The following is a 12,631-nucleotide window of genomic DNA, read 5'->3' as shown; positions in this document are numbered from 1 at the left end:
GCTGCCACTTAGGGACTTCCGGGTAATTTCACTCGGTTAGGAAGGTTCCTAAGCTAAATGGACTATTCGACTGCAGCCCCCCGTCTCCCCGTCGCTCTGTGTAGCTGGCCTGTACCACCACACCTGCTGTCTTTGGAGCGTCTCGCCCCCCACCCTTCTTTCACATAATGGTATGATCCTAGTGTGTCCTCGCTTATGATTGGCCGCATGGTGGCTCAGCAAAATAAAGTCCCGCCCCTGCCTGCATGGATTCACAGCAAGAAAAACAGCATCCATGAACAGCATCCTCCAAAACATCCTCTGAATGTTGCATCTAAAACGTTAACATCAACATTATTTTGAATAATGAACATCCTTAAAACACTCTTCGAATATTAAAACCTTTTCTTTTAAACATTTAGAGAACTTATAGGCAGAGGAGGAAGAAGTACTCAACTGTAATGGTTAAGTAAAAATAGAAGTACCAGATTGTAGGAATACTCTATTACAAGTAAAAGGCCTGCATTCAAGGTGTTAAGTAAAAGTAGAAAAGTATTATCATCAGTATTAGTACCAAAAGTAAAAGTAGTCATTGTGCAGATTGGTCCATTTCAGAATAATATATATGATACGTTTTATAATGATTGATCATTAAAGTGTTCTCAAAGCTGGTAAAGGTGCAGCTAGTTTGAATGACTTTGTATACTGCAGGGTAGCTTGTGAATTTACTTCAGGTGGAACTAAAGTCTGATTTAACACTTGATTATATTTCACATCATTCATCCAGATCAGTAAAGTAACTAAAGGTATTAAATACATGTAGTGGAGTAAAAGTACACCATTTACCTCTGAATTGTAGTGGAGTAGAAGCACAAAGTAGCAGAAATTTGAAATACTCAAGTAAACTACAAGTAGCTTAAAATTGTACTTAAGTAGAGTATTTGAGTAAATGTACTTAGCTACTTTACACCTCTGCTTGTAGGTAACGTTTGCCGAAGTGGTGGCATGCTCCCCTTAGCGGGGGTGGTCTTGAAAAATGGGCCTCACATAAACAGAGTCATCAGTGATTTAGCAGGCCTTGTATCTCAGAATAAGTCACAGTAACACAAACACAGCTGACTGAGTCTTTAAAAGCTTTGTCGAGCACATGTTCTGTATACAGGCCTCTGAAGAGCTGCTGTTAGTGATGAGCAGGGCCCAGAGCACCGTGACTCGGCTGTTTATTTTAACCACATCGCAGCAACAATGTTTATTCCACTGATGCTGAGCAGAAACACTGTTCCAGTGAGAAGCCAACATTCCCTGGACCACTGCTTATTGAAATGTACACATATGCTTAGTTTAGTTGTGTTATTAATAGAAGCTACTTCATTCACTTTGTATTTTCACGTCATAATGCTGCTACTTTTATAAAGGGGCCTCATTATGCTTTTTGGGGTTTTTACTCTCCTTTGGTGTGTTCTATAGGTTATTGTGCATGTAAATAGTCTGCAAAGGCTAAAATCCCTGTGTTCCCTCCAGAGGGAGTTAATCTTTGCTGATCAAAAGAAAATATGACACGATCCAGCACATCACACCCTCTATACATTAGAGAGACTTTCATTTAATGTAACCAGGTGTTATTATAGCTGGTGTTTGATCACACTTTGGGCCATTTATAAAAATATATATCACACCATGACACTCATGTCCGACAACGAAATGAAGCACAAGGATAGATTGTCTTTGGTTCATTATTTCCCTGGAAGCTCAGTGCACTTTTAAAGGGGTAACTTTACCTTTAATCATTTACAAGTTAAAAGTAGCATCTCAAAAAGAATCCTTCGGCCTGTTTACTGAATCATTTCAAAGTATCCACAGAGTGGGGTCCCAGTTCTCTGACTCACAATTGGTCCTCACATGGTTTACTAAATGTAGCAATCATACTGCACCTGTTTTCCCTGGGGCACGACAAGGGGCAAGACCATTTGTTTCTAGAGATTAAGGAGGAATAATTGCAGTTGCAGTGAGACCTCCATAGGAACATTGGATCGGAGTACAGTTAATGTTCTGCTGGAGCCCGACAGACCTGTCCACCCCTGTGGTTTAGTTACAAGCATTGCAATGGAAGATGCTATTTATAGAAAATATGCATATTAAACTGTTTTGCTATTGCTTTTATTCTCTGATAATATCTGATAAGTAACTGTTATGTTGTCGAAACAATGTCTTATTACAAATAATTTTTATATTAAAAAAATTAAGAATTCTGTGCTAAAGCTGATCTCTTATGATGTCTTAAACAACAGAACTTCCTACAAAATTATCTAAGAGGCTATATTAGGCTCGTTAGTGTGGCAGGTTGAAAAATATGAAGCTTAATATAGAAAATTCAATGAGCAATCACCAAAGCAGGACCTGAACACATCATGGCATAGCTAGCCCGGTATACTTCTGAACAGGTGGAATAAATACCATGAAACCACTCCTACTTGCAATTGATGATAACAAAATAAGGGTTTTCAAGGTCAAACCTTAATTCTTGCAATTCATCTGGGAAAAAAACTGAATTCTCTGACCAGTTTGTCCCGCTCCTTCTTTATTACATCACCGAACGTTTTTTCTCTCCCCAAAATACAAGAGAAAACTTTTTTAAACTTGTCAGTAATGGTGATCACAGATCATTCTTTTTTTTATCGACAATATAAACATGTACACTACAACGTGTGCAGTCTAAACAAATATTGATTATAATTGAAATAATTAATACAGGCCAAATACGCATTTTGGCTCCTATGTCACTAGTTGATTATTCTGGCTGAAGCTTGTCTACATAATAATAGTCAATAATCAATGATGATGGCGTAATTGACTCTGTTGGGCAGTCAGAGATGGGAGTAATAGATGAGGGCGTCAGTAACACACTCCCAGGAGGCCTCTGTAATGTGTGTAAGGATGATAGTGTGTGTTTACTGAGTGGCAGCCAACAGACGGCACAAAGCTGCTCTCCACGCGGCTGAGCCTGTGGTGGGAGAGGCAGAGGAGGAGGGAGAGGCAGAGAAGGAGGACGAAGAAGAACAAGAAGATGTCTGTGGCAATAAAGAAAGGATTAAGTGCTAAGGCCGAGAGCAGAAAATGCGCGGCTCGGTTCTGGAAGATGTTCCCTCACCTCCTGCTGTGCCTGTCTCTGGTGGCCTACGCTGCTCTGGGGGCGCTCCTGTTCGAGCACATCGAAGGAGGGAACCTGGACCATCCCAACCAGGAGTACCAGCAGTTTCTGCAGCAGATCGTCACCACTGTCCAGAACCTCAGTAGTAAGTTTCTGTTCTGTGAGCATCCAATTTCACTGTTCACAATAAAAATATTTAGTTGAATCTACTAACCTTGAATCGTTTAAACTTGATATTGTAGTGTGACATTTGTTGACATAATACATTTAGTTGAATTCAACATTTCAGTTTTTTCAGTGCAACCAAACTTTTCAATTGTATATATAGTTAAAAAAGTGTATGAATTGGGACCTAGTCATGCGTATCTTTATTAAACAGCATTTAACTACTAACTTTATTTAATGAATGATTTGTTCTACACCAAATATCTACATATTTTCTCTACAGATTCAGATAACGTCTCTTTAGTGCTGGAGGAACAGATGGGTGGGTTGAAGGCCACATGGCTCCAGTCTCCAAAAAAATGGGATTTTTATGGCTCCTTGTTCTTCTGCTGCACTGTATTCACTACAGTTGGTAAGTCAACACGATTACATCAGTCACAGTCTCTGCAAGTTGATGGCTCATATATGTAAATATATATTGGTGCATGCCCCATACAAATATTCTTAAGACTTCTTTCAATATTCTCAATACTTTAATACTCTGATGGTGCATTCACATCAGACGCGAGGCGAAGATTCCTCTTGCATTTCCCACGCAAGTTTAACCGCTGCATTGCTTGTGTTTAGCCCTCTATGGTTTAGCCGCGTCACTAAAACAAGAAGCTTCGGAGGGGCTTATCTCCATTTAGAAACCTATTGACAAAAAAGAAATTGCCAGTTTTATTCCCAAAAATAGCCAACAGCTGGGGCTCGCCACTATGGCTTCATCGTTATCAGGAAAATGATCGTAAAGGACGTACACACGGAGTCGCTTGGCCCCCCAGAGCGTTCCGTCCGCAGATCTACCCACCTTGGGACCCGTTATCGTTTGAGGGGTCCTTTTCTGCGGTTCCGTTACGGTATCGTGTGAACGAACGGGCTATACGAAAGAGAAAAGTAGCAGATATAACCCGAACCGTATCCATGTAAACGGGGCATCAAAGCGTTCTGCTACAATTATGGAAACCAAATAAAGGTATTTTGTACTTATTGAAATCATTATTATAGTAGCTACCTGATGCAAAATCACCCTCCTTCTCTCTTTGTGGAGAGGTTTTTCTGTCGTTCACGACGTCAAAGCTTTCTCTTGCTGAGCTGTCGTTACCACATTCCACGCTGTTTTCACATTGGCCTTGATAGTTGTTGATTTGGAACACCCAATTTTAATGAAAATAATGCTTTCAGCTTCACTGTTTTGGTCCACCTTGTTTCCAGTAGATCCTGTTTTTAGGGGGATAGCTCTGATAAAACCTGGCACGAATTGGCAAAAATACATAGTTATTAATAGTTGAGCTGGGAATTCGTATCCTTAGAGGTCACTGCCCCCCACCCTCCCCTGGAACATTTTATAAAGTTGTTTATTATTCAGAGGAGCTGTTAATTTAACGACATTCTCTGTTTTATTTTATTTTTTAAATATAGTATTAATTTATTCATTAATGTGATGTGACAGTGGTCCATTGATGTCATTATATTTGAATTTAAATGACACATTTCTAGTTATGTATTATTATTTATTCAGGCAGAGATTGTGTTTTGGGATTTTAACAAGATATCAGTTGACATTCCAAACAATAATCCATGCCAAAAATCCTGCTGTATTACTCACAATAACGGTGTGGGTTCTCTAAACAGGGAGTGTTTAGTGTGGCAGTGGGGGGATATAAATCTATGTCAGCCATTGTCCTCATAATCCGGGCAAGATGAAACAGACTACATTATATGTAATCTGATATTTGAATAAGGCTTAAATAATTGTATGGCATCACTACTGCAAGTGATGAAAAATATAAATATGTATTGATTTAAAATGCTTCCTTTAGATATATATTTGTTTATGCTTGTGTCATGTGCCATAATGATGTCATGTTTTTCCCCCTAGGCAGTGGCGGCGCCAGAGTATTTTTGTTGGGTAATCTATGGTAGGGCTAACCCATACAGTGGTGGGGCTCAAATCAGTATTTGTAATGTAATTCTGGAAGATGTTCTACTAGCTATACAAACTGTAGTGCTACTAGCTATACAAACTGTAGTGCTAGTAGCTATACAAACTGTAGTCAATGTAAATGCTACTAGCTATACAAACTGTAGTCAATGTAAATATGCCATATGATGTCCTCTTTGTTTTTCTGTCATGTTAGTATTCATGTTGGAACCTACTTGCAGCAGGTCACCATTGAAAAAGAGGTCAATGATCTCAATGGTTTTCACCTGAATAAATAAAGGTTTTGAGTATTACATACACGCTATATCGCACCCCTTGACAGTGAAACGCCACGCGTGAGGCTTATTAGTCTCCTTTTATCAGCTAAATTACATCGAGAACAACAGGTATGAGTTAAACAATACAATAGCCTATTCTGCTAATTCCACGTTGTTACAACATGCTACGCAGCGGCAGAAACAAGAAAAGTTGGCATATAGAATTGACACGGAGAGGGAGAGTGAGGGAGAGAGACAGAGAGAGAGAGACACAGACACAGGTAAACAGAGAGAGACAGACACAGCACACAACAGGTGGTCTGTGTCTCTATTGTCATACAAAACACTTTTTCAAATGACCCATTATTACAAAATATATTCAAAACTCACTATTCACTCTTCAGGTGGGTCGTGTGACTCCTCGTGTGATACCTGTTCGACTTGTACCTCAATGCGAGGGCGTTTAAGAACAAATCTATCCATCCGAAATATACAATTAATCCTAGAAGTTCTGCTGTCTGTCTGCAATTTACTCGGCGCGTGTTTGGGGACTTTTCACTAGGGGTGGGCGGATCGATCCCAAAATATCGATACTTCCGATATTACGTTACGTTTCAAAATATCGATACTAGAGCCAATAGGATTGATACTTTTATACTTTTTTTCCCGTCTCCTCTACTCGTCAATTTCTTCAAAAAACTATGTGCAGACGAACACAAGTATATGCTCTTTTCTTCTCTCTCCACTGCTGTCCTCCTCTCCTCGAGGCTCGCGCTGCACGCGCTCCCTGCCTGAACGCAGATTATCAAGCTGACTGACAGCAGCCGGCAGGGCAGGACAGCAGCAGCCAGCGACTCAACACACAACACGCGCATGATGGCTGAGAGAAAGAGCAGCGTTGTGTGGAACAATTTCACAACTGGCAATTAAAATTTAGCGAACTGTGATATGTGCAAGAAGACAGTTCGCTACTCTGGCCACTTTGTATTGTTATTTTTCATGTTTGCACTTTAAATTTGCAAAAGTAAAACGTTTATTTGTCCATAAAAACTGTCCTGTCTTTATTCACGAACATGAATTCAGATTTAGTCTATGATGCTTTCAGCTCAAAAATCATGTCATGCAGCGCTATATGAAAGTACATAAGATGCTTTTCATTTAAAAAAGTATCGGTATCGGTATCGGTATCGGCGATACTGGCCCTGAAATACTTGGTATCGGATCGAATCCAGATTTTGTGGTATCGCCCACCCCTACTTTTCACTGTGAGCGTGACGTATCAGTGATGCATGACGCAGCAGACCCAACGTTTCATTGCTCTGATTGGCTGTAGGTCTATTCAAATTGCATTCGGAGGCATTTTGATCTGGCCGCGCTGATATTGTAATGCGAGAGAATTTCCACATCTTTAGTGTATAAAACTCCCCCACTACTTAGACTATTCCTTACACCCCTCTAGCATAAGCCCGAATGGTCTCAACCATATTGCGTCAGTAACGTGGTCGGGCTAAGGCTAAGCCATTTCTTGGTACTGTATGGCTGTAGCCTACCCCAGCCATACCCTGGCGCCGCCACTGCCCCTAGGATTCCATAAAAATGTATACATTAGTTCGTACTGTATGTGGCAGGAGACCCTCATTCACACACCGACCAACAGTTTTCCAATGCAAGCTATTGGCCCTTAACTGTTATTATGCTAACTACCACATGCATTTATTGAGGGAGCATTAAAGAGCAACTTGCAGGTTTTTTTTTTACTACATTTATGCTTAACATTGCCTGAAAATGACAATTAAAAAAGTTAATGTCACGATCTGTCTGTGTTGTCTTTTGTTTTGTCTAGATCTGTCTTTGGTTTTCTGTCTGCGTTGTGTCTTGTCTAGATCTTTCTTTGGTTTTCTGTCTGCGTTGTGTTTTGTCTTGTTTTGATCCGTCTGTGGTTCCCTGTCGTTAGTTTCCCTGGTGTGTCTAATTTACCCGATTGTGTTCACCTGGTGTCCCTGTGTTTTCTCCTCCCTCCTCAGCTGTGTCTTGTTTGTATGATTAGTCTTGTGTGTATTTAAGTTCTGGTTTTTCTGTCTGTCTTGGTCGGTTCGTCTTGTGATATGGCTTGTTCCTCGGTGAGTGTTCTGTTCAGTCTTTGTTTAGAGTTTAGCCTTGAAATAAAGGAGTTATTTTGTCACTTTAATCTGCATTTGGGTCCTGCTTCCTACACACAACGTAACATTACGAACCGACCAAGACATGGACCCAGCAGATGATCCATGGGAGATAGAATTACAGCATTTTACCTTCTATCTGGCTTGCTGCTTCGATTGGTGGAAGGGAGCGTCCAGTGTTCGGCAGAGGGCCGCTCTGGTAGAGGCGCACCGGTTGGCAGCAGAGAAACCATGTTTTGTTGAGTTCTTACCTGACTGGATTTTGGACTTCCTTTCAACATTTGATTCCCGGCCTGCTAGCCCCAGGCATGCTAGCTCCCTGTCTCCCAATTCCCAACCTGGCACCATACGCCTCGGTGGGTTCCGTCTGAAGTCAACCCGTGCTTCTGCCCCAGTTCCTGCTCCTGTCCAGGAGTCGTATTCCGGAACTCGTCTGGCTTATGGAGCTCCGTCCACAGAGTCGCAAGGCCAGGCTAGCAGCCCGAGCCCCAGCAGCCATGGTTCCGGCTACAGAACCGGCCCACACAGCCATGGTTCCGGCCCCAGTTCTGCCATGGTTCCAGCCTCAGTCCTGCCCCAGGCAGCCATTGTTTCGACCTCCAAGCCCCTCGTCTGCCGGCCGACCGCCAGCTCCCCGTGTCCTGTCGACGTACGCCGTCCGACTCCAGCACCTCGTCTCCTGTTGGCTGTCCGTCCGACGCCAGCTTTCCCCTCTCAATGTCCTCTCAAGTTCCTTCTCAATTCTCCTCTCCTTGTGCCTTCTCAAGTCTCCTTCTCGAGGCTACCTCTTGAGTTCCCTCTCGAGTCCCCTCGTCAAGTCACCCCTCCAGGTTCCCTCCGGAGCCCCTCTCTTAGTCTCCTCTCCAGTTCCCTCTCGAGTCCCCTCTCGAGTCTCCTCTCCAGTTACCTCTCGAGTCCCTCTCGGAGTCCCCTTTCAAGACCGTCTCAGAGTCCCCTCTCGAGTCCCCTTATCGAGTCCCCTCTCGAGTCCCCTCGAGCTCCCCTTTCGAGTCCCCTTTCGAGTCCCTTTCGAGACACGTCTCGAAGTCCCCTCTCGAGTTCCCTCTCGAGTCCCCTCTCGAGGTCTCCTCTCCAGGGTTACCTCTCGAGTCCCCTCTCGAGTCCCTTTCCAAAGACACGTCTCAAGAGTCCCCTCTCGAGTCTCCTCTCGAGTCTCTCTTGAGTCTCCGTCTCGAGTCACCTCTCGATCCTCCTCAAGTCACTTGGAGTCCCCTCTCAAGTCTCTTCTCCAGTCTCCTCTCAAGTCTCCTCTTCGAGTTCCCTCTCAAGCCCCCCTCTCGAGTCCCCTCTCGGAGTCTCCTCTCCAGTTACCTCTCGAGGTCCCCTCTCGAGTCCCCTTCAAGCACACGTCTTCAAAGCCCCTCTCGAGTCTCCTCTCCGAGTCCCCTCTCGAGCTCTCCTTCGAGTTCCCTCTCAATCACCTCTGGAGTCCCCTCTCAAGTCTCTCTTCTCCATCTCCTCTCAAGTCTCCTCTCGAGTTCCCTCTCAACCCATCTCTCGAGTCTGTCCTCTCGAGTTCCCTCCAAATTCTCCTCTCGATCCCCTCTCAAGTCTCTTCGTCCAGTCTCCTTCTCAAGTCCTCTCGAGTTCCCTCCTCAAGCCCTCTCCTCGAGTTCCCTCTCTCGAGTGTCCCTCTCAAGCCCTCTCTCGAGATTTCCTCTCGAGTCTCCCTCTCAATGTCTCCTCTCGGAGTCTCCGTTGCAAGTTCCCTCCCGAGTTCCCTTCAAATCCTACCGCAATGTCCTGGTCCGTTGGAGGTTCCGCTGGGGTCATGCCAATCCCCTTGTCCTGTTCCTGTTGGAGGTCCCGCCGGACTACTCTTCTACCGGGGGGTCCTGCCAACTCTATTGTCCCGTGCCATTGGATGGCCCCGCCATCACCTGTCCCTGCGGGGGTCCTACCAACACCTGGTCCTCTTCCGTGGGTATCCTGCCGAGGCCTGATCCCACCCGTCTCCGGTTCCTGTTCGGCCGACACGGGCTCTGCTCGGCCTCTGAGCTTGCTGGGTCTTTCACCTCGAGCCGGCCCCCCTGAGAGCCCACAGTCTTGCGCCGCTTTCCAATCCCGGGCCTCTGTGAGCCGCTGGTCTTCGCCCTTGACCCGGCCCCTGACTCTTCCTGCCACTTGCCCTCGTCTCGGGCCAGGGCCCCCTGACTCTTCCAGCCGCGCTGTCTTTGCCCTCAAGCTGGAATCCCCCTTCTTGACTCTGCTTTGCCCTGCCCGGCTGTCCGCCCTGAGATCCCTTCCTGGTGCTCTGCTTCCCTGGCGGTCAGCTCAGTCCCGTCTCCTGACCCCCTCCAAACCACCCCTTGGTGGCCTAGTGGATACGATCATTATTACCATTAATCATTGACACCTATGCTGTTCCACTCAGAAAGGCCTTCGATGCAAAAAGGAATATAGACGTAAATGGTCACTATCTGTCTTTTATGTTTTGTTTTGTCTAGATCTGTCTTGGTTTTATGTCTGCGTTGTGTTTTTCTTGTTTTGATCTGTCTGTGTTCCCTGTCGTTAGTTTCCCTGGTGGTCTAATTTACCCGATTGTGTTCACCTGGTGATCCTGTGTTTTCTCCTACCTGCTCAGCTGTGCTTGTTTGTATATTATTCTTGTGTGTATTTAAGTTCTGGTTTTCTGTCTTTGTCAGGTTCGTCTTGGCTGGTGGATATGGCTTGTTCCTCGGTGATGTTCTGTTCAGTCTGGATTAGCCTGAAATAAAGGAGTTATTTTGTCACTTTAATCTGCATTTGGGGTCCTGCTTCCTACCACGACGACCGTAACCAAAGTTACAATCCCCCCTGAAACTTCGGCTGGAGAAGGAAGAAAGACAAAGAATACACTGGAAATATGGTCAAGTACGGCTACAAGCTCTAGGTTCAGTAGCGTGGGGACAATCATACTTAGGTGTATTTTCCACCACTTGCCTGGTAGTTTTGTGGTTCATGATAACGTAAGCAGGGCTGGTAATGTCAACAACCATGAACACATAGTGGTGTATCTCCATACAGGCAGATGTTGTTGCATCTGCTCACCTTGTGTTTAACCTCAACAACAAACAAAACGCTTATTGTCTGTTGTGCAAAAAAGATTTGTGTAATGTCAAATGTTATTGTTACAAGCTTGTTACGCACTGCCCCCCAAGTGGCCAACACAAATGCACAGTCAGATTAAAAAAATTTACCGGTATATATAGTTTCTTCGATTTCCTATATGTATTTGATGACACTCCAAAACTATTCACCTTTATAGTACCATTGGTTCAGTTAGAGTAAGCAGGGTTGGAATTAGCAATGAAGCAATGACAGTCACACTAGTGAGGTGGTGTCCATGCTGCGTGTTTCACGATGTGTTGTGATGTCTTAAACAAACAACTCTGCTTTTTAATTCAACATTTTCCTTTTATTTTTCTGTAGGCTCCGGACACCTTCGTTGTGTCGCTACATCAGTCCAGTATCTACTAATACTATCTACTAACTTGGTTACCAGCATTAGTTTTCATATTATCCGGTGTTGAAGTATAGATGTCTTTTAAAAAAGTAATGTAGTGTTGTGTAAAACAAAGACTGAAATCGCCGCTCAATCCCCTGTCTTTAAATGATTGACTCCCACCAATGCTCAACATCGCTTCCAGTTAGCAGTCCAAGTGGCATGTAACCCCTTTGTTTCATAACAGGTTACTGGATCTGGTACACGAGCGCTGCTGTCTTTTGGGATGTTTCAGATCATGATCAGCGATTTACATTTTGAATTGTGAGGTAGTTTAACAGCTGCTGGATTTAAAAGGTTAGATGGCAACATCATTTTAATTTGAACGATTTTGGTTTAAAAAAACAAGAACTGGATTCGCTTCCAAAAATCCAACTTTCTTGTTGCTACTGAAGACTGATAATGACAGTAAAGTACCTTTTTAACAATAACCCAGTTTTGACTGTACTTTTCTGGCACTGCGGTTTTCGATCGACCTTTGAAGACACAATGATCTTCCATTTTCAGCTGAAAAACGACATTTAGCTTTTTACTTGGTCAAATTGGTTAAGTTTTAAATTTGTCCGATTCTTTTCTTGAGCTTCTTAATCATGTGATAGTCAAAAACTCAGACTATGGTTCCTCATGCTCTCCAGTCCCAAGCCTGATTACAAACCCCAAGACCCCCCACAGCGGGTCCTTTTTTCTTCTTCTTCTTCACGACACTGTGTCTCAGGGGATCCTGTAATATTTAAGAAACCGTATTAATGTGTTATACCAGATTAACCGGGGAATAACTCACAGCTAACTGACCGATACAAACCATTTTAGCAAAAAAAAACACAAGTCTCCATACAGAAGCATCTAAATGACCACTGAGCGAAACAATGCTAACGGCACTTTGGAAAAGCAACTCAAGATAAAAGGATACCCCTTGATACTCTATCGTAGCATGCACATAAAAATAATATTCCGATTAAAGCTGAGGTTCCACGCAGATTATTGTATATATACTAGTCATCACTAAGTGAATCCGAGACTCGGCGACAGGGAAGCAAACTAAGACGGATCACAACACGTACCTGTTCACGTAGCTTTTACGGGAAGATTCCTCCTCCACCGTATCTGATCAAAAGGGAACTTGTTCAATGGCATTAAAACACGAGAAAAAAATTTACTTTTTAAATATATAAATCCATAATTCAATTTTATGTAAAAATTGGAGGGTTCAAAAGTTAGCTTGCTAATAGCCACCAGAGTTATCGCAGCTTCGCTGGTTATGTGCAGCAGTCTCACACATGACCAAATAAGGAGTATTGGGAGTTCCCCCGGTCGATTCCATTGGCTCGACGGTTAGAAAAAGAGATGTCACATGTTACATTTTTTTTACTGGTGATCAATCTGAATCCATTGGTAAAATAAAAATTTTCCAAATACTCTATATGATTCTGACAC

General features: G+C 43.5%; 1 protein-coding gene across 1 annotated transcript in view; it reads left to right on the top strand.

Annotated features, from left to right (window-relative positions):
* The first annotated feature begins 3,043 nt into the window (after nt 1-3,043).
* kcnk18 (potassium channel, subfamily K, member 18) overlaps nt 3,044-12,631 on the top strand; it is a 14,727-nt gene continuing 5,139 nt past the window's right edge. Inside the window, exons 1-2 of the mRNA XM_010785394.1 lie at nt 3,044-3,272; nt 3,576-3,704. Coding sequence (XP_010783696.1) covers nt 3,044-3,272; nt 3,576-3,704 — 358 coding nt within the window. The remainder of the gene's footprint in view (nt 3,273-3,575; nt 3,705-12,631) is intronic.

Source organism: Notothenia coriiceps, unplaced genomic scaffold, assembly GCF_000735185.1.
Source record: "Notothenia coriiceps isolate Sejong01 unplaced genomic scaffold, NC01 NC01_scaffold00027655, whole genome shotgun sequence".
In the NCBI taxonomy this organism is placed as follows: Eukaryota; Metazoa; Chordata; class Actinopteri; order Perciformes; family Nototheniidae; genus Notothenia; species Notothenia coriiceps.
This window is presented reverse-complemented; position numbering and strand designations above follow the sequence as displayed.